At 45.2% G+C, this 22,538-nt stretch overlaps 1 protein-coding gene across 2 annotated transcripts in view; it reads left to right on the forward strand.

Moving 5' to 3' along the window:
* LOC135919943 (fat-like cadherin-related tumor suppressor homolog) overlaps window positions 1–22,538 on the forward strand; it is a 375,972-nt gene that overhangs the window by 113,070 nt on the left and 240,364 nt on the right. For both annotated transcript variants that reach the window (XM_065453965.2, XM_065453966.2), the window contains exons 15-17: window positions 8,227–8,430; window positions 11,441–12,043; window positions 21,995–22,294. In XM_065453965.2, the coding sequence (XP_065310037.2) occupies window positions 8,227–8,430; window positions 11,441–12,043; window positions 21,995–22,294 (1,107 nt within the window). The remainder of the gene's footprint in view (window positions 1–8,226; window positions 8,431–11,440; window positions 12,044–21,994; window positions 22,295–22,538) is intronic.

Here is a 22,538-nt window from a genome sequence, read left to right on the forward strand (position 1 = left end):
CGACGTTCGCTATGAAGCTTCGTGCCATTGGGTGCTGAACTTTTTATTGAAAGAATTCGCTGCTGTCAGCAATGGCACGGACTCCACCTTTGTGGTCCTCGCGATTGGCTTAGAAACTTGGAAAACACGGTGCGTTGCATAATGCCAGTTCGTGAAAGTCAGCTTCGCCTCTGTAAAGAACGGTACTCAGTAAAGCTTACGGAAAAGTATTGCAGTGAAGCATAACAAGCGTGGGAAGGGGCTATTGCCACGGAATACAGTATGTATATCTTAATTATACATGCGGGCACTCGGCATTTCCTGTCACAGTGCGAGCACAGGTATGCCTAATGTGTGTACCGACAGGCCTTCAGAGCGTTTTCGAACATGCCTGTGGCGGTTTGAGCCCCTAAGGGCAGTAAATGACACGCATTTATTTTTTTCCAACTGGCCGATTTTTTGGACGTTCTCGCGGCCCCTAGGGAGCTAGAAAAATCGGTCGTGGACTGTGCAACTGATCAAGATGCTTCAAATGGTCCTTGGGGCGAACGAGTGGCGGAAGGCGGACAAGAACAGAAGTGACCTACGCATTGAGGAATAAACGAGAAAGGAAGCTTGTTGCCGCCATTTTGAAAGAGCTTGAGCTCAAAAAGTAAAGTTTTGGCTGATGCCGAGATGCAGGTGTCCCTCATACAAACCAAAATACACCCTTTGAAGCAGTGCAACACAACACTCGGGCGTCGTGCGCGGGCTGAGAGTATGTCAGTACTGTTGAGGTTGACTTACGTGCTGTTGAGAAAGAATCTCAATTGTGACAGAGTTCAGGCCTCATCCGAATGAGGTTGCTATCAGTTGATAGAAATAGCTCATATTAGAAAATATTCGTCTTTGTATGCATCTCCTTTTTATTCGCATTTGATAATGTCTGACCCTATTTGCAATTGTTTTCGAAAACACTTTATTTGCTGTGCATTTTACTAACCCCTGCCTTCTATTCTCTTTTTGAATAAGATAAACACTGCTCCTTAGTATTCAAATTGGATTAAGTTGCTTTTTTTTTCATGTGCTTACTAGAGAGTGACAGCATCAGGCGATATGGTTCCAGCCCGTGTTGATATAAAACATAGTTCTGCATCACTCAGGGAAATTTGCAATGGCACTCAGGGAAAACCTGGAAAACTCTGGGAATTTGGAAATGTCAACTTGGTAGACACCCTGTAGATGCTTAGAAAGACAGCTAACGTGATGCCACACCATCTCGGCACGCCCACTGTTTGCACACACCGCAAATAACCTCTAAAGCAGGGCGTGTGGCCGCGTATGCGTTCAGCCGTGCTTACAGCCACATGGAGCCACAACGAAGATCTGTGCCAGAAATCGTGAAGCACCAACTTAGCCGTTCCCACACTGACCCTCGCACACACTTGACTGCGTTACCACAAGCTCACTCCCCTCCCCCTCTTTCACTTTGCTCTTGCGTGAAGGCGTCACTCATGAAGCCACCATCTTTCTTGTCTCACCCTCGCATACTTTCACTCGCACCTAAACCACAAAGTTTGCGGGGTACGAATGGATCTTCTCGCACTTGGACTTTATACAGAACATGATGTGGCTTCACTTCGGTGGTCGCTCTTGTCTCGCTGCATGCGATTTGAGAGGTGTGTTTGCAAGCAGCCACTTGTAATTCAATCAATTGACCATCTGTGTCCGAGGAAGTTTCTATTTATTGTCTTGGCATTCCTTTGCTGCGGAAGCAAAATTTCATTATATTGAAATGACATACGAACGTACTTGGTTATATTGAGGTTCTAAACACATTGTGTTATATGGACAAGAGGTTATGAAAAGTTAAGGGGGACACTGCGATTGAAATAATGTTCATCAATATTAATGAAAACTCTTCATTCTTCTTTAGATTTTTGTGCTGATTTCAGATATGTAATTAGTTTAGTTGTAGGTCAATTAGCCTCTACGATAATTAACATTTAATTTCCATTGTTTAAGGCTACGATGGAAAATAAATGGCACAACAAAAAAGTTATTTTAAGGCATGTTTAGATAACATACAGAGTAAGGAATGAAGGATAGCTAGCACATTTTTATGTCTGACCCTTAATAGATATTTTATGGCCCATTGAATACAAGCCCACAAAATATGGCAGTCATGTGGCAGAAATTGTTGCAAAGTAATTCATTTCTAAAGTTAAAAAAAAAAAAAACATTGCTTGGTATACTTCATAGTATATACGTTAGGCTCCGTTCTGCAAAAAAAAGAAAGCTGGTTTTATCTGTTCTTGGTATTGAAATATTGAGGCCTGACTATTACGTGGAGCCCACAATTTGTGTTTTCAGAAAAGTACAAAAAAACAAACATCATTAAAAAAATATGAGGGGACATGGCATCCAAAACAACCATTTTTTGATACTCGCTCTAGACACATGAAACTTTCAGGGCACATCCAATCTTGTGTGCTGCTTATAAATATGGAATTAGATTTTTTTCTGAGGTCAATAAAAAAAAAAGTAGTTACAAAAAATTTGGGACGTGAGTTGCAAAAAAATTTACTGCAACAACAAAGCTAAAATTAAGCAGGTATGTTCCTGGATGTTCAAATACCGCAAGTTAGCACTTGAATGTTTGTATCTGTACTTTAGCCAAAGTCATGAAAATTCTATAGTTGCAGCTTTAAGACATTGATGCCTTCAGGTAGCAAATGTGGGTTTATTGACCAGTTGCCTTCACCCAAAAAAAATCACGTACTCGTGACACCTGCGGCAAAAAAGGACGTTCCACGTCCGCCGCCAAGGTGTGTGAGTGGTGGCGCTAGTGTAAATCTTTGGAGTGTGATGAAATCGTGCAAAAAAAAAATAAAGGAGTGACGGTGAATTCTCATTGGTGATTTCTGCAGGATTTCAAAATAATTAAATATCCTAAGACACTATGTCATAGTTTTTTGTGCACTCTCTGACTCGCCTGCTTTCAGGGAAAAAAAAATGACGAGAATTGAATGAGTAGGATGAACACAGTGCTGATCCCAAAATTTGAGACTATAAAAGCTATGCGTGAAAAAAAAAAAAAACTGGGAATAAACTGAAAAAAAAACTGGCAAAAATGTAAATTTCAAGCTTAAAAACTGGGAAATAATAATTAAAATATAATTAAAAAATGTAAAATTTTTTCCGCTGATGTAGACATTAAGCTCATGTATAGGCTCGTAACAGTATCTGGAATGCACCAACACGAACCCGCATATGCGCGGGAGGCACGAGAATAGGCATCGGCACATCGTCTGCAGTCTCCAAAGTAAAACCGACACGTGGAGATAGAGGGAAATAGTTAGCTTCGCTGCTGTATTATTGCCGATGTGGCATGCAATTGCGCAATGTAGTGACTTCTCTCCGGCACGATCTTGTCGACTCATCTGAACTTTGGGATAACCTGCTCCCCTTTCTTGCCATAGGAAGTAGAGACAGCTTGCACTTCGCTTTTCATGGACGCGTGTTTGATTTCAAACTTTTTTTTTAGAAAGGGTTGATTTGCTGCTTACGTTTGCCATACGATGAACAAAGAAACGGCATATCAGCGGTTGTCGAAGAGAGCCACTGCCAGGTCTAGCAGACAAGTTCGTCTGCTAGGCCTATTTGCGATAGCAACAGCCAATCAAAAGGGCGCGTCTCAGTGCACTGAGCCAGCAGGAGGGCCGCGTGCATCGCGGGTTTTGTCAGACCGCCCCGTCTGTTTTATGTTTTCTCTTCTTCTATGTGGCCATCGTCGGTGAGGATGCAGGGAACTGAAAGGTGGAACTTCGAGCTTTTGAATGATACCAATATGATGGTGCTCAGCAACGGGAAAGACGAGAAATGGCTCCATGAACTCTGGTGTTTCTGTGCATTTTTGACGTCATTTCTCGCCATCTGCACTGAGAAAATAATTTTTTTCTGACACTTAGGGTGCGCTTTTGGGCAAGTAATTTTGATACGGTGTAGATTAGGCATTACAGATGCCGAAACAAGTAGTTCCCAAAAATCAATTTTCAGTTCTTAAGACCCGTGCCCCCTTAAATATTTTGTTGTATCAAGAATTTCGTTATATTGCAGTTCGTTATATCGAGGTTTAGCTGCATAAAAAAAATGATCATATCACCACCTGGAGTAGACTGAGAATACAGCTCCTGAAGAACTTGAGTTTGGCCTAATTACTGCATATCATATTGACCGCAAATAAAGACGGGGACAGCGGAAGAGAACACAAAAACGACACAATCTTGTAACAGTTAGGAAAACAAACCATTCACTTGCCCTCACGTGATGGGTCCGAACTGCATTTTTGTCAACACAAAACTGCTGAAAGACCATCGATAAGCACTACGGAGTCCGTCGACATGACTAGGAAGATACGGAATTACCACGAGAGCTCCTCACAACTAGAAAGGCCGAAGTGGTGAAGGCGGTTGCATCCATGGACAACGTAGAGAAATTTATAGTTTGCAACCCTGTGGGAAGCCACCACATGACAATTAAGTCCTTTTACTGTGAAGCTGTATATATGTAGCGACTCTCCAGTGGTGGTCAATGTCCGTTCGTCTATGCTTTGCGTCGACATGAAAAGTTTTCGTTTCCAATTTCTTGCGAATGCTCTGTACTTCCCAATCTAATGTAGGTATCTTGGAAAAAATCATACTGACATTGGCCACTAAGAGAACTCTATCATCACGCCGAGTTTCATTTACTTGTCCTTATTAGTTAGTTCATAGTGAAGTTGTAAACGTTACAGAATTGCTGTCTGCTGTCAATACATGACTGTCTACAGAGGGAGTATGGTTACAGAAACTGGCTGTAACTCTTGTTTTATTGAAACTGTCCACAAATAAATTATATGACGATTAGCTGCTACGATGACTCTAACATAATGTTGAATTTCATCTACTTTTCATAATCACGTAGTTCACAGTGAAGTTGCAAATATTGTGGAATTCCCGTCTGCCATGTGGCGGTACTTGTACATGCCACTACTTCATTAAAAAAAAAAAAGAATAAGTCACTTCACAGTTAAAAGGAAGTGTTCGCTGTCTGTGTCCTTCAATAATTATAGTAATAATGATAATGCCTAAATAGATGTGTCGATTGAGGTAAAACACACCATAGCTTCGATGCTCGTCCTTCTTAACAGAGTGAAAGGGCTGATGAATATTTTTTCAAATAAATTCATGTTTGTAGATGAGGTAATGTTCATGCCACATGGTGCTTCCATGCAATCTGCCTTTTGCATTGCGCTGTGGCACCACCTTAGCGGGCCCCGTGAGAAACAAAATGTACGGCATCTGGGCGCCACGGCATGTAGAGAGGCACACTGTATGAAGCAAGCAAAAATGTTTTTGTGCATTAGTCGGTCGTTCTTGTACTTTTCATTTCATGTCACAGGGGCTTCCTTGGCAGGACACCTCTGCCAACGACGACTCCGGTGCGAGCGACAACCGCAAGTCATTGAAATGTGATGATGGGTTTTCTCGCAGACACGCTGACAAAACCAATAACCTTGCAATGTGCCGCTGAACAAGTACATCGCACCACAACGCGATTGCCACAATGTCTATATTGTGTTGATATTGTTACGTGTATTGATATTGTTATGTGTTGCAATACTTAGAAGCAATATGAATCCAAACATGCTTCAGAAGTTGAAATACATGAATTTGAGCACTCACCAGGCTGCTCTCATTAAGTTTGAGCGAGGGTCAATTCCACTCAGCGGAGGTTAGCCATAGCAATAGATTTTCCACTGTTAGACCTGCACTGAACGTTTGCCAGCAAGATGATGAAAACTGCTTTTCTAGTTCAGTTTTTATCATAGTCACATAGATTTAAAGGGTTGATTGTGTGCGGAGGGTGTTTATATAACACTTGAAGGGTGCATTCGTTTACCTTGGCACGCAACCAGGCCACTGTTAGCTGTTCGCTTCAAGTGCAGTGGAAACCGCGCACCGCTGACATTAAATAATTAGAAAATGTGACAAAAGATGCAGTTTTGTGCATATGAGAAGCATTATATCACAGTGAAATGAGCAGATATGAGCGTCCCAGGCATTTTGAAAAAGGTGACTATAGTTGGTTGCATTCTTGGGTGACCCAGCTAACGTTCACCAAGCTCTTTAACGAAAAAAAAGAAACATTTAAAAAAACGCGGTGCAAGGTACAATTTTAGAACATGTAGTGTTCAGTCGTCAGACTGTTACGACAGAACACCGCAGCTCTGATAATTGTACCTTGCACCGTGGCTTTGTAAATCTTTTTTTTTTCTTTTCTGTTGAAGAGCTTGGTGAACGTTAGCTAGGGTACATGGTATAGTATGGGGAAGGTGGCTACTACTAATTTGATAGCTGGTTCTCACTTTTCGAGCTCATCAGGCATATAGTTTCTGTGTTCTAAAGCGTATTGTTAGAGCTAATTCTGTGCACATAATTTCTCATGTAGAAAGCGTGTAGCTTTTAAGCGATAACGCCGATGCCTGCTGTACTTACTCGTATGGCAACTGCGAAGGTTATTGTTTATGCTGCAAAATTGCAAGGCTGTTGTTTGTTGCCTGTTTGACATACGATGCAAACTGTGCTTCTCGGTAACTAAGAAATTTGTCAGTGTAACAATATGCACAGAACTTCCACTCTACCTAGTTGCATTTCGTTCATGAAAGTGCCGGCAAGTGCGACTGGCAGCCTTCGATCAAGGACGGTGACGTACCATTGTTGGCACCACATTGTGTCGCTCCTTCCTGCTTATTGTGTGCACATCATACTGTTATGGAAGGATGCTAAGAGTGACTCACTTCAAATCAGTACGGCCAGAACTGAACTATGAAAGCAGTTTTCTCCATCGTATTTGCCTAACGTGTAGTTCAGGTTCACTGGGAGTGGGTGAACTCGTTGGCTGTGCTATACCAATAAAGCTGCACTGAGTGAGATCAATACTGACTCAAACGCGATGTGGACGGCTGGCAAGCGCTGGAAAACATGCATTTCAACTTGGGAAGTATGTTTTGACTCACTTTGAGCATCATTAAATATATATGCAAGCACAGTTACTGCAACATTCGCATTATTGGTGCAACATTCCCACTAAGTGGCCTATTGCACGGCAATTGGCAAACTGGTTTTGTTGGCATCATCAGCATGCACTACGACAACTCACTGACGTCATACTAGTATGACAATATATGTCTCCCGATGACACTGTCTGCCAACTAGTTGGCCGAATGTTGGCATCGGCATCGGTGTTGTGTTGGCTGAAAGTGTGACGTATCGCACATTAGCTGAAAATTGTCGTGAACAGACAAAATTTCTACCGAACCACAGTGCAAATACTGCGTCGTCAGCACTGCACTGATTCATGTCCGCGTCGGCTATGCTGCAGCCTACCCGTATACTACCTGTGCTTCTCCATATATGCACGATGTCTGCTCTATGAAGCACCGGTGCAATACAAAATGCTTCCGGCATTTGTTGGTAGGGTACAGCGCATGCACACTCTGAGCATGCAAAAGGCAGATTCATCGGTTGGCGTTGTGGAGGAGTTTCACTGGGCTCGAACTAAGGGGCTTAGCACCAACATGACTGGCATGCCACTGCACAGCTGTTTTCGCTCTAATGGTCCACACAGCACCGAATGGCCAATCTCGTTGACAACAGTGGCACAGTGACTAGACCAATTCTCTAGGATAACATGCTTAGCACAGAGCCAGAAGGATGCTGTTGCCCATTAACATTGAGTCAATTGCTAGTCATATGAAATTTTGCGGAAGTGATTTTATATGTGGAAGTGAAAGACAGAAAATACCGCCCTTGCTGGACCGCTTGCTGCGTCCCGACACACAGCGTCCTTATGCTTCTCTTACACAGCAACAGTCAGATTTTTTTTAACTATTAGTGTGTACTTTATAACCAATATTGGATATCTAGTGATGAAGATAGCGCATGCGTTACTGCGGCCGTATGGCTCCTGAAGTGAGGAAGACGAAGACCAAAGGTTCAGTGTCCATGCTTTTGCTCACGCTGGTGCTTAGCTGGAACTGCTTGGCTGCTCTCTCTGCTGGACCCGATCTGACTGGGATTCCTGCTAACCGTCAGTAAACCTCGTAGCATGTATAATGAAGTAATTTAGGGGCAACGTCCACTTGGTTATAACGAGGTTCACCTGTAATTGCTTTGCAAATGGAACAAGTCTTTGTGGTTTAATGCCTGTTGTGCCCAATTGCAGGGAGTCCTCCCTTGGAAAGCCGGGTTGGTGTAGCTGTGAAGGTGACAGATATAGCCATGCCCACATTTGGCCAGCACTTCTATACCACATCTGTGGCTGAGGATGTGGTACCCGGAACAGCACTGCTGACGGTACAAGCCAAAGGGGCTCATCCACTTATCTTCAGTTTGGCCAGTGACCACTTTGCCATTGATCGTGCCACAGGTTAGTCTGGTGTTGGGGTTTGATTGGGGCTACGAACTTCAGATTTATTTTGACCTTGTACAGTGCATAAGTCTTATGCCACTGTAGAAATGTGGCCAATGCAGCTAAGGATCAGACCCGCGACCAATTGCAGATCCAGGTGGGATGGTTGTTCGGATATTCTGACACCTCCCTTAAAATTTGTGTGTGCACCGCCAGCGTACAGCACGTGAAAAATTCATGAAGTTGTTTTTCGCAACTGTTACTATTCTTTTGCCCTAGGGAGACAAGAAAGGTTTAATGATTATTGAAAAGAACCTACCAGCACGTAAATAACATAATCATCATCATCATCATCATCATAATCAATCGTCATGTCATCCCCCATTGAAGAAAACCTGGATCTGCACCTGCTCACGACCTCCTTACATTCAGCAAACTCTGAGTCACAGCAGTGAGTAATGCAGTTTCTTGCATGTCATTATTGTACCAACAGTCATCACTGATAATTGTTTATTTACAGTCGACAAGCTATAATTCGGACTCCACGGGGAACGTGAATAAGTCTGAACTATCGAATGTCCCAAAAAACGAATGTATCCAAAAAAGACAATTTTATTTACGTCTTAAGGCTCCTGTGCAAGGAATAAGTGGTCAATTTGTTGCTGCACACACTTCCGCTTACATGCAACCAAGTACGCCTGTATTTCTGCCAGTTTTGTACTGTCGCTGTATGCCGATGCAAGGACTGCAAAGGCTCGAGTCTGCATGTGAAGGCTTCGCAGCACACAGCACGTCATTATCATCTGAGTTAGAGTTGCTGTTTGAAGGTGGAGAACTTGCTCATGTATATCGTCATCGTTCAGTTCGGCACACAACAACACCGCACTGTTGACGTCTTCAAAGTCTTCAAATGTAACGGCAGCAGAAATTGGCACGCTGCAGCCTAACAGGTCATCAACGATGTCTGCATTTGAGCACGTTGTCACAGGCGGCAGGTTCAGGCTCTTCACTTGTGGAGTCATTCGGACTGCCACTCAGACCCATTCCGAGTCTGACTGCGAGGGCAGTGTTGGTGCCATTTAGCCATTTAAATATATCAGGCGTAATGCTGCGACCAAGGCATAGCCTTGAGGATTACCATGTAACATGTAATCTCTGAGGCCATACTTGATGTCTTGTCGAGCTTGCCAGCAGAGATAATGGCGGCAGAGTTGGCAAATGCTACAGCCACGGATGGAGTCTGGATAATTGTAAATAAATGTAGTGACGGCGGCTGTTTTAAATATTGGTCGTCTTTACCAGTGGCATAGCCATAAATTTATCTAGGGGGGGGAGTCCGCTGACAACTGCCACTTCTTCATTTCTCTTGCTCTCTCTCTCTCTCTCTCTCTCTCTCTCTCTATATATATATGTGTGTGTGTGTGTGTGTGTGTGTGTGTGTGTGTGTGTGTGTGTGTGTGTGTGTGTGTGTTCTCCTCCGTGCTTTTGGGACAAAAGAACGACAACACAGTAGTGCAAACAACCACAAGGACATTTATTGCACCTTTCATAGATCAATGCCAGCTAGCCGAGTTGCTAACCACAAAACATGCCGATGGGCCCGCGACAAATCTAGAAGTCCGACTCACCGTGACTGGATAGCGAGCGAATATGTTCGTCCCATGCTGGATCCCAACGCCTGGTTGTTCGCGCGTACGGTCAGGCGAACGGTGGCATGTTCCAAGGTGGCCACGCGAAACGGTCTCACAGAAGCATGGATCGGCGCACGCGCGGCACGGCACGTCCACACCGCTTGCTGTCCTGAACTAAAGAGGGAGCCTTTCCCGCACCCAAGTAACCCCGCAGCAGCACAACGCTCGTGCCATCTCTCGCACTGCGCTTGTACCACTCCGAACACCGCGGGCGCCAGGCCACGCGGCAATGCCGCACTGCAGGAGCTATGCGGGAAAACAAGATGTCAGGGGACGCGTGAGAGTCGTGCATCCCCACAATATATATATATATATATATATATATATATATATATATATATATATATATAGTGAGATTCTCATCCGTGTTCTTGGGACAAAGGAACGACAACACAGTAGTGCAAACAATCACAAGGGCATTGCACCTTTCATAGATCAATGCCTGCTAGCAAGTTGCTATCCTCAAAACATGCCAATGGACACGTGACAAATTTAGGAAGTCCGACTCACCGCGACCAGATAGCGAGCGAATATGTTCGCCCTGATGCTGGATCCCAACACCTGGTCGTATGTGCGTACGGTCACGCGAACGGTGGCGCGTTCGAACAAGGCCTCACGAGACAGTCTCGCAGACTATGGATCGGCGCACGCGCGGAACGTCTGCGCCGCTTGATGACCTCGAATTAAAGAGGAAGAGCATTCTCCTTTACGCGCCAAAGTAACCCCGCCATTAGGTGGCGTTAGCAGCGCAACACTTGCGCCATCTCGCGTACTGCGCTTCAACCACATCGACCGCTGCGGGCTCCAGGCCACGCCGTGAAGCCGGATTACAGAAAACGGGAGCTATGTAGGGAAAACAACAATTCAGGGGACGTGTGAGAGTCACGCATCCCCGCAATATATATATATATTGTTCGGAGCGTGCGTTCGGTTGCCTAGGCCATGCTGACTTCGTCAGCCAGGAGCCCGTGGTCGATTGCGTCGCACGCATTTAACCTATGCAAGAGCGCAGTTCATCGTGTATTTGCGACACATCAGTTTTACTTTTGCATGCAGAAATGTTTTTTTGATAGCCGGCTGTGATTAGGGTGTTGCACAGTTGAAGCTGTTTTGCATGTTGTGCAGTCGCCTGCATGTGTATATTGCATATTATACAATAGAAAATAAACAGTCAAACGTTGGCGCTCCCCTTGTTCCCTTCCATCCTTCCTTGTTTGTGCCAAAGTGATCATATTTATAGTCTACTCAGCAATATGAACTGACTAGCCCAGCAACATGTACTTCTGGATTACATTTCTCATTACTGCATGCCTTTTACACAAATATAATTGACACAGGTGTGCTGTCCCTTGTGGAGCTGCTGGATTACGAGAGCCAGCCCCGACATGAGCTGGAGGTGCGAGCTACAGACTCTGTGAGCGGTGCTCACTCGGAGGTGCCAGTCACTATAAATGTGGAGGACATCAATGACTGTGCACCGCTTTTTGAGCAGCCCTGGTACAATGTGAGTGTATCCGAAGCGACACCTGTGGCCAGCCCACTGTTGGAGGTGCACGCTAGTGACCGTGACGGGCCAAAGGTTGAGCTTCGGCTGGCTCCCGATGACACCTTTCATCTGGAGGCTGAAGGTGTGCTGCGACTGCGTGCACCCCTGGATCGGGAGGCACAAGCGGTGCATTGGCTACAGGTGGTGGCATCGGATGCAGGCCACCCTGCACCCCTAAGCAGCACGGCACGTATTTGGGTCACTGTGATCGACATGAATGACAACCCACCTGTCTTTGGACAGCCGGCGTACACTGCTCTGGTTGACGAGCGGTCCCGTAGGGGTCAGTTCATCGCAAGGCTGGTTGCCATGGATCCTGATGTGTCAGACCAGCTGTCGTATGCCATCGTTGCTGGCAACGAGGCACAACTATTTGCTATCAACCGATCAACAGGTGAGCCTTGTTTGTAGAGTGTTGGTACTGCCAGTGGAAGGAGGGAAAGAAGAGAAGTGTTTATTCGCCTATAGTATCGTAAAGTAGGGAGGTAGTTCCCGTCATTTGAGGTTCTTGGTACAAATGAATCCCAAGTAAATGTTTGTGTAACAAAATGCTACACCAATATTTTTTTTTAGTTAATGTTAGATGGTATTTACATTGGAGCAATACATCTTTAAGGATCCATGAGAGGCACATTTTTGCCTAGTAATACTACCTGGCCAGGGGCACATACTGAGCAGCCGTACTCGCATTTGCGTCTGACCAAGAGGGGTAGTTTATACGAAATTATGGTGCAAAGAGCTGAGTAGTATTGTTGAGAATATAGTTACATGCAGAGTCTTCCATACATTCTGGGCATGCTAAGGTACCTGTAACAATTTGGCTGTTGGGCGTGTTTTATCACCACTGTAATCGGTGAGATTATGGTTGTAAGAAAGTCAGGAAATGTGCATTCTTGCTAGCATTAAAGAAGCAGTAAAACACAGAATAATCACAGTTAAATAATCGCATGATACTCTCACTGTTAAAGGCTGTTGCTTGACTTGTCTCCTGCTGCAAAAATTTTTTTAATCCTCAACATGTCAGTGGAGCTTGTGGTAGTCAAGACTTGTCCTCCTCTGCACTGCTGTGTAGCTTCTCCCTCTCTTTTTTGGCTCCACTAGTGTGTCGGAAGTTGTACCCTTATATGTCAACTATGATGTACAAATGGTCGGGACTTTTCAAGTAGTAGAAAACACTTTTCACTTGTACACCCACACTGTATTCCCCGACTCCAGGGATGGAAGTGCTGCACCGATTGCACCATCTTGCGCCAAACCATAGACTTGCGCCAACCTGCACCAAAATACTAATTTCGAATGAAGTTGCCAAATTTAACAGGATGTGCATGTTCATTGGGAACCACACAGCCATAAACATGCGTTGGCTAGTGCTTAGCCCTTCAACCCAAGTCTGAGCAATCCGTTTCAGCGTCGGCATCTTTGGAATGTGGATCTGTTTGGTGGCATAATTGTAACTAGGCCTCAAGAAAATCAAGACCGTTTTGTGGTATACAATACTTTAAAAATACTTTATAAAAGTATTACATGTTTGCGTATGTATGGACCAGCTAAAGATGGTTTGAACTTGCGCTGATTTCATGGGGAAGTCAGGAAGGAAAATTGCGCTGAATGAATAAGATCGTACAGACTGCTCAGCGTGCAGCAGTTTCATTATAAATTTTGCCACACAAATTTGTGGCCTATTGGTACACCTGCGTCAATTAATGGACAAATGCCGTGCATGTGACATTCTAAGTCTAATTCGCAGGTACACCACGTCCGGTTGTGGGAAGGATAGTGTGGCACACCGACAAATGACCTGCTTGCTTTCATGAAACTTTCTGGTCACAAATATCCAATGGCAACAACAATCGTCACTCACATTTGCACTGAGGCTACGCTATTTTCTGCAAGGTCACAGCACTCAGAATCAGGGTCTTGCTGCTGGGGAACGCAAGCCAAAGATGTGAAGTTTCGTACTTGGCCAACCTTAGCGGCAAAATTGTGTTCGTAAATAAACGTTTGGCGAAACCGCGAGCCTCCGAAATTGCCTTTGCAGCACCGATGTTCACGATGTGGTTTGCACAGATCGAGTCAAAAAATTTTAATAAACGATCGTTCGGTGCACAAAATATTGGTTGCCTTTTACATTGAATAAATAAAACTTCGATAAAACTTGGTGCTGGGCCAGTTGGTGATGCATTCTTTAAAAATGATTGTAGCGCTAAAAGGGACGACGAACACACGGTGAAAAGATGACACGACGACGACGGAACGCTGCGTTCTCCCGTCGTCTTGTCGTCTTTTCACCGTGTGTTCGTCCCTTTTAGCGCTACAATCAGTTTTAAAGAATTTTTACCTTGGCTTTATGGCGCCTGTAGCAGAACCGTTAATAAGCCCAAACAATCAAGCTTATTCAAAATGTTGGTCGCCGACGCAGACCGGAAAGCCTGTGAACATTTTTATACCTTTACTGTTTTAAAAAATATCTTTGAGATTTTTCTCTGCAAGCGATGTGAAATATTGGGAAATGTGCAATTACCAGTATGCCACATTTATTCTGCGGTATTTTACTATCTTGACTAAAGGTCACCAAGAATTACGAATTACCTGAGAGTACTAGGTGAACAGCATTCACTGTACCAAGATGGGTGTTGTTCTTGGTGACCACCGTGAATATTCCTAGTTCATTGTGCACAAATGCATTTAATTAGATAAAGTTTAAAATTTGCCTAATTGTTGAGATGTCAATTAAATCATTGTGGAGGACGTTGACAAATGTCAGATAACCGAATTTAAGAGAACCTATGACTTGTGATGACTTTTTTGACTAAAAAGAAAGCCTGTGAAATAAATAATAACAATAAAAAAACACGATAATGCTTAAAACCATGATAATGCTCCTGTGCACTGTGGGGTTCTCCTCCGTGCTCTTGGGACAAAGGAACGACAACACAGTAGTGCAAACAATCACAAGGGCATTTATTGCACCTTTCATAGATCAATGCCTGCTAGCCGAGTTGCTATCCACAAAACATGCCGATGGGCGCGTGACAAATCTAGAAGTCCGACTCACCGCGACTGGAAAACGAGCGAATATGTTCGCCCCATGCTGGATCCCAACGCCTGGTCGTTCGCGTGTTCGGTCACGCCAACGGTGGCGCGTTCGAAGGCGGCCACGCGAGGCGGTCTCGCAGTAGCATGGGTAGGCGCACGCGCGGCACAACACGTCCGTCTCGCTTGCTTCCCGAACCCCAAAGAGGGCAAGCGCCTTCCTTTCGGCGCCCAAGTAACCTCGCCTGTCGGCGGCGTTAGCAGCGCAACACTCGTGCCATCTCTCGCATTGCGCTTGTACCACTCCGACCGCCGCGGCGACCCCGCACGGAGACGGGGGCTATGCGGGAAAACAAGATATCAGGGGAGGTGCGAGGGTCGCGCATCCCCACATCCCCCCAACCTTAAATCACTTCTTATTCCGGCGAAACATGTGACCGGGTCTAACATTAACCCGTGCTTCGTGAACAAGGTAGTACATGCAACAGTGGTCGCGCCCAAAAAATGTCTACACGCTGTCCATAGCATGCGAGCCGACTGTCCTTGGGTACACTGCTGGCGTCCGCCGGTCATGGCAGCAGCTCTGCTGACTCGACGGCACGATTCCAGGCCAGGACTCCGGAAACGACGACGCAGCAGTCAGAACGAGCAAGCGTCGCTCGCGCCGACGCGCCCTGCTGGGAAGAGCCGCCGTAGCTGTCGGTGACCGCCGGCTCTTTTGTCCGCCGCCGAGGGTTGCGAGCTGGATGCAGGAGGCCGCCGAAGTCGCTGCACCGAACTGGCCACAGCATCAACATCGCCCCGGGGTGACTCGATCGTAGTCCAGGGCAGCAGCGCAGACGATGTGCAGGTGACAGCAAGCCAGGGGTGACTCCAATCACGCTGCGTAAACTCAACACACTCGGTGATAACTAAAGTAGTGCAAGGGAGAGGAATTCTGCATGCGCATCGCCCACGTGGTACGATGTTCAACTCGGCTAGGAAAAGATCGGGCAGCTACTCAGATGCTAAGTTCACGTAAACGAAGCTCGCTTTCTTGAGTCGAACGAGTAATTTCAATTCGTGTGAGGCTAACTAGAATGAGGGACGCAAAGTGCAACACCTCAACGCCACGGTCCACTGGGTTGTGTCCCTCCACGTGCGACAGGCAGCTTCGTAAAGCGTTAGGCCTAAAGCGTCGCTACTCTGACAACAACCGGCATCCAACAAACACCAAAAATGGGCGCAACACAGGCAGCCGCGAGGAGACGTCAGCTCTGTGAGGTGGTCCTACCCCGCTCGGTGCACACAGCATCCGAGTTGACAGCGCCCACCGTCTCAGGCGGTGTCGGAGCGCCCGGTGCCAGGCCGCCATACCAGTCAGCCCGTGGTGGCACCCGTGGCCCGCGGCCACCCGGCTCCCAGAGCCGCGACTTCATCAGAGTCAAAGAGATAGAAGAAGCTATTTACATAAGAAATTCGGATCACCCACGAGGCTTCCGTACTCACTCGCTTCAGGCTTGCCAATATGCTCCGCGGGCGCTATGCCTCGCTCTCCCAGGATGCAGACCACGTGGCTCTCGTATCGATGAATGTCATTAAAGAAACACTTGCGAAAAGGATGTTGACATGTTCAAACGCACCACAGCCACCATCACCTCGCTCAAGAAAGCACGCTACCGATGCTTGCGATCAAAATTCACGCTAGGCCTACGCTTCGGTTCGAACAAAGGTCTCGAACGAAGCAAAACTGTTAAAACTATCGTCCGATGCCCCAAGAGCCCCACGTTGGGCGCCAGATGTGGGGTTCTCCTCCATGCTCTTGGGACAAAGGAATGACAACACAGTAGTGCAAACAATCACAAGGGCATTTATTGCACCTTTCATAGATCAATGCCTGCTAGCCGAGTTGCTATCCACAAAACATGCCGATGGGCGCGCGACAAATCTAGAAGTCCGACTCACCGCGACCGGAAAACGAGCGAATACGTTCGCCCCATGCTGGATCCCAACGCCTGGTCGTTCGCGTGTTCGGTCACGCCAATGGTGGCGCGTTCGAAGGCAGCCACGCGAGGCGGTCTCGCAGTAGCATGGGTAGGAGCACGCGCGGCACGGCACGTCCGTTCCGCTTGCTTCTCGAACCCCAAAGAGGGCAAGCGGCTTCCTTTCGGCGCCCAAGTAACCTCGCCTGTTGGTGGCGTTAGCAGCACAACACTCGCGCCATCTCTCGCACTGCGCTTGTACCACTCCGACCACCGCGGCGACGCTGCACGGAGACGGGGGCTATGCGGGAAAACAAGATATCAGGGGAGGCGCGAGGTTCGCGCATCCCCACAGCACTAAAGATTGTATCGATCTTTATGCAAACCTTATAAAATAGGGGCATTGGGAGCAAGCGGCTATGCTCTTTTCTCGTTGTGTCAGCAGTTTTTTCGGTCCCTATCGAATGTGAAGTAGCAAGATCTTGTAACGGTTCGGAAAGCTAACCGTTACAAGGCCGTGACCCAGGTTTGCACATTCATAATATTGCTAATAGATTTCTTTTGTTACTGGTGCGGGGATAAGTCACGTGGACTTTAAAAACATTTTGCAGGCTTTCTTCTTTTTCTTTGTTGTTGTAGTCGGAAAAAAGGCCTACGCAAGACCTAGGTTGCTATATAGTACGCAGCGCTGTTATTGGCAATTTCTCGGTGTATTCCACAACCTTTGCATTTGCACCTTATTGGATAAGTAGGGTAAATGTTAGTTCATTAAAATGATATACCAGTTGCTTGTTCATGATGATAAAAGAAGCTACAAACATCAACACAAGTCTATCAGTAGATAGTGGGCGTTGTTCATGGAAAGCCCTTCTTTATTTTTTTCTTGGCCATATTTAATTTGCGCATCCAGTGTATAATTTATTGATGGCTTCTAAGAAGCCTGTATGGGTTTCCTTTGTACCTTCATGCTACAGTCGGGTGGATGAAAATTTTTCTGTCATAAATTTTGCTCGCCTTGTGGGCTTGAGCAGAACTGCTCTGCCATAACCTAATGGTGTTTTGCAAAGTCAAATAAGTAACATGTTTTCTTCATATGCCTTTATTTCTCTCATATTTTCGTTTACAAAGCTGCTCCGTAATGCGTATGTACTGCTCCAGAATGTACAATTTATGCTCCAAACCTGCTCCAAGGTACCATACTTGCTGCTCCCAGAGCTGCTCCAAAACTGCCTTGGATGCTTCCACCCCTGCTACTCCCAGCATTGTTCCCAGTTGTGTGGGGGTTCCACTCTGCGTGCGGTTAGGGCTGAAGGCGAGCTCCGAATCTAGCCCCACACAGTCGCTTTGTGTTACTCCGCAACCCGTAGTGCGGGAATCGCGGCTACGTCGGGTTCGAACGAATAAGGCAACCAGCGGCGTCAACTGTAAGAACGTTTATTGCTACCGGCAATAAAGAACACTGGCAGAGGGATGTCCTCTCTGTAATAGTAATAAATAGGCTGGCCTCGTTGCCCGGGATAGTCAGGCAACGTGGTTCACTCACGGGTTGCGGCAAGTACTCCAGTCCGGCAGGTTAGGGGTCCGGCCTCAGAGAGAGAGCGTCTCTCCCGGTCGCGCTGTTTTGTACCATTTTACCTGGGCGACGGGAATGTCCTCCTCGCCTGTAAGCTACCCGCCCGCGAGTGGGGGAGGAAGGGCGTGCGCGCGTCGCGAGAGCGAGGAAGAATCGGGAGAGGGCATAGTGCGCCGCCTCTCCCCTGTCTATGCCGGCGCTCGACGCGACGGCGCGGGGGAAGATGGGCGCGTGTGCTCCCCACAGATGAGAATTGTTTTTCAGCACTAAAGTACTTGTAGCTTTTTTAAAGCATGTGGACACAGCATGAATAAATTATGCAATAAGTTAGTTTGCAGCGTAATCCTCTGCAAGGTGGTTGTAGCTGCAAATGTGTTGAAATAGTTTTAGCACTGGCTTCTAAGCTCTTCAGTACAGAAGCTGTGATGAAGCTACAGCACTTTTCTACAACTATATGACAGTGCATAAAGTTTGCATTTGTATTAATGTGCAGATTTAAAAAGATTTCGCACATTTTCTGCATGCCCTTATTTTGGCAATAATATATTGTGGGTGTATGAATATTCGAAACTTTCGAATAACAAGTCGAATAGTCTCCTATTTGATTCAGTCTTCAAATCAGATGTTCACTATTCGTAAATGCGAATATTTTTCTAATACATTTCGAATATTTCAAAACATCAACTGCGCACAGAAAGCTTGAACCCGGCCCCAACTCCAACGCTCCGTATTAAAATACACATAAAACATAGAAATGATTTTCTGAGATAACCTCTAGGCCAAACTTTCATGCCTCGGTCTCGACCCTCTCGCACTGTCATGGATCCATTGCTTTCTTACTAATCGATTCCAGTACACAGCTATCGGAAATCATTGCTCAACCACTGCTAGCGTCATCTCCGGAGTACCACAGGGGTCCGTCCTCGGTCCCCTTCTCTTTCTCATCTTCATAAACGACCTTCCCAACGGCATATCATCCAATATCCGGCTTTTTGCAGATGACTGCGTAATCTACCGTCGCATTACAGACCCAGCCGACCATGCAACGCTCCAAAAAGACTTACATTCATTAGAAACCAGGTGTTCCAACTCTTTAATGAAACTTACCATCTCCAAATGTAAAGTTATGCAGGTATCCCATGAACACTCTAACAAGAATCGCTCATATTTCTTAAACTCGACAGTCCTATCCACCGTTGAGTCGTATTGTTATCTCGGTATTACTGTTAATAGCAAGTTGACCTGGTCCTACCATATAACAAAATTGGCTACCGACACTAATAAATCACTTGGTTACGTCAGACGTACCCTAGCGCTGTGCCCCTCATCCACAAGAAAACTAGCTTATGAAACTTTTATTCGAAGTAAATTTGAATACGCCTCAGCTATTTGGAGCCCGCACCAAGCTTACTTAATTAATATGTTAGAATCAATACAAAATCGTGCCGCTAGATTCATCACTTCCAGATACAGCCGTGAAGAAAGTGTCAGTGCGATTAAATCATCTCTAGGACTCGAACCATTGATGTTGCGTCGAAAAATTGCGAAACTGTGCCTTTTCCAGCGACTTTATTATAACTTCCCCAAACTGCATGGAAGGCTTCTAATCCCACCAACCCGTACATCTCGTCGCCTTTTTAACTCTTGCAGCATCCAGCGCTTGCATGGTTCAACACTTTCCTTTAATCAATCGTTTTTGCCTAGCGCCATTATAGAGTGGAACAATTTACCAGATAGAGTTGTCAATGAGCGCAACCCCATTATCTTCAAGCGGCTGCTTACTGATCACCTTAAACCCTAACCTTATAATGACCGTACTGTGCCTTCATTCTTTTGCGATTGCCGTCTCACATTGTGACTGTTCTGCTGATTTGCTTTTGCATTCTATTCAGTGTGCCTCTTGGCTTTTTTTTTGTTGTTGTTGTTTGTTTGTTTTAATGCGAATCCACAGGCCGAGTCTTGTAAGAAATTGTAACCATATCTTTGTTTCTATCCTTATCTTCTGTAAACCCTCCCCCCCTTATGTAATACCCCGACAGGGGTCCTTGAGGAAAAATAGATGATGATGATGATGATGACCACTTTTCTTAAAATTTTTGGCATTTAAGAGAAAAAGTTAAATTCTTGTGAATGTTAGAAGTGGAATTTTGATTTATGGCCAGAAAATTTTTACAATGATTTTTATATAATTATGGGTTTAAAAAAATGGAAGCCCAAAGTTTACAAATTTGTCGCTCTGCATCAAAAACAGATATTGCCATTTTGTAAATTGCATATGTCAGAACATTCAAAGCTGACAAATTTGATATAATAATTTATATCTTACCTGGATTTGTTAGTGTTTACAAAGGTTTTGTGAAATTGCTACTCACATATTTGTGGTGGATTTCAGCATAATATATGAAATTTGTGTTCTTTAGGTGTGCTATTAGATGCAAGTTACAGAATTCCGATATCATTTTTCGTTGCTCAGTTACAGAGTTGTAAACTTAATAGTTTCATTTTCTGAAAAATTAAAATTATTGTCAATTTAAAAAGTCAACGGCCTAAATAAAAAATCCGCTTCCAGCAGTCCCTAGATTGGAACTTTTTCTTTTAAATGCAACAAACCTCATCAAATTTGGTGCTGTAGTTTCCAAAAATAAAAAAGATTTCTCCTTTCCCTTGTATTTAGGTAGGAACCGTCGAGCTAAAGCTTCCTATTAACATAAAATTGAAGCAAAAGTGCGGTATATTTTCACCCTCGGGGGCACATTATAGACGTAAAATGTGAGAACTTGTGTAGTGGTCTAGGCTACATCGCTTAGGTTGCCATACTTTAAAGGCTATACAGCGATCATATGCACTCTCTGAAGAGGCATATGTATGCAAAAAAACTACTTGTTTGCTCCTAATGCTCCATTTGTGTTTTAATGCCTAAGCATTGTTTGGTGAGTACCTCTGCAAAATCGGTCTGTCATGTGAAAAGTGTAATGCCTTGTATCTGCACAGAAATGCGGAACTTGCGAAGTGAAGACATTTAATTGTTATAATAGTGTAAATGTAGACGATTGGTAGCTTTATAAGTGATAGGGAAAAATGAAAAAAAGAAAAGTTCATCATGGAAAATTTGTTAGCAAAACTTTGTCCATTATGTGAATAGTGTTAAACCTTACCAAAAGGGATACATAGGGCTCCACAGGAAATGCATGGGGAGTCCTATGGTAGGGGTGGGCCAACTTGAAATTTGCGGACGGGCCAATTTGAAATTTGGGTGTGAGCCAACTGAAGTTTGGCATTTGGCCAACATGATCTTTGGGGCTGAGCCAACTTGAAATTTCAAAGTGGGCCAATAGAAATTTGGTAAACAAAATCAAAAGCTAAGTAACAGTCAAGCCAAAGAATGCTTACACATTTGCAGAAAATTCTCAGAATTTCTGTATAATTTTTAATAAACAACGGTTCATAACATACTATGTAATGACATAAACTTGCTAACTTTAACAATAGTGGGATGTGAGCAACATTTTGTAATTTAGTAACTGTTAATTTAATAACTATTATAATTTAATAATTATGTTATGTTTGATTCGATTCTGCCACTGTTAGATTCGTATTTGATTAGGTATGAAAAATCACTAGTCGCGCGCCCCTAATATGTATATATTTAAACCTCTATACAGCCAGAGAGCTTTAGGCAACTAATGCAGCCATCTGTATTGAATCATGGCCTTGGCACTCTTTGGCGACATCTGGCCTAGTGCTGTGCCTCATCTGGTTGCATGCCCTGACATTGCAGGAGTGGTGACAGTGTCCAGTGTGGCCCCTGCTTGGCCTCCTGCTGGCTGTGAGCTCAACATTTCCGTCACGGATGGCGTGTACCAGAGCTACACGCAGTTGCGGCTGGTGGTGCTGGCCAGCAATGAGCACTCGCCTCGGTTTAGCCAGGCTGTGTACGAGGCAGCGGTGACCGAGAACCTGGCACCCGGTGCACCAGTGGTGCACCTGTCGGCCACAGATCCAGACCCGGGAAGCAAACTGACGTATGCCATTCGCAGCCGTGACTGTGCACTGCACTTCCGAATCAATAGCAGCACAGGTGCGAGTCATTGTTTTTTTTTTCTCAAATACATTGCTCAAGCTGTGGGCACTCCAGAAGACCTCACCCCCCCTCAGCATTTCATGTTACGTAGCATCGGTCTGAAGAAACTTGTGCCTTGATAGACGGGTGGCAAGCCAGTGCAGAAAACTTGCATGAAGAGAGACAGAGGTGCAAACAATGAACAGAAAAAAAATGATAAAAGCACAATGTGGATGCCATAACATTCAAGCCAGCAGAGAAC

Source organism: Dermacentor albipictus, chromosome 3 (genome assembly GCF_038994185.2).
Source record: "Dermacentor albipictus isolate Rhodes 1998 colony chromosome 3, USDA_Dalb.pri_finalv2, whole genome shotgun sequence".
NCBI lineage: Eukaryota > Metazoa > Arthropoda > Arachnida > Ixodida > Ixodidae > Dermacentor > Dermacentor albipictus.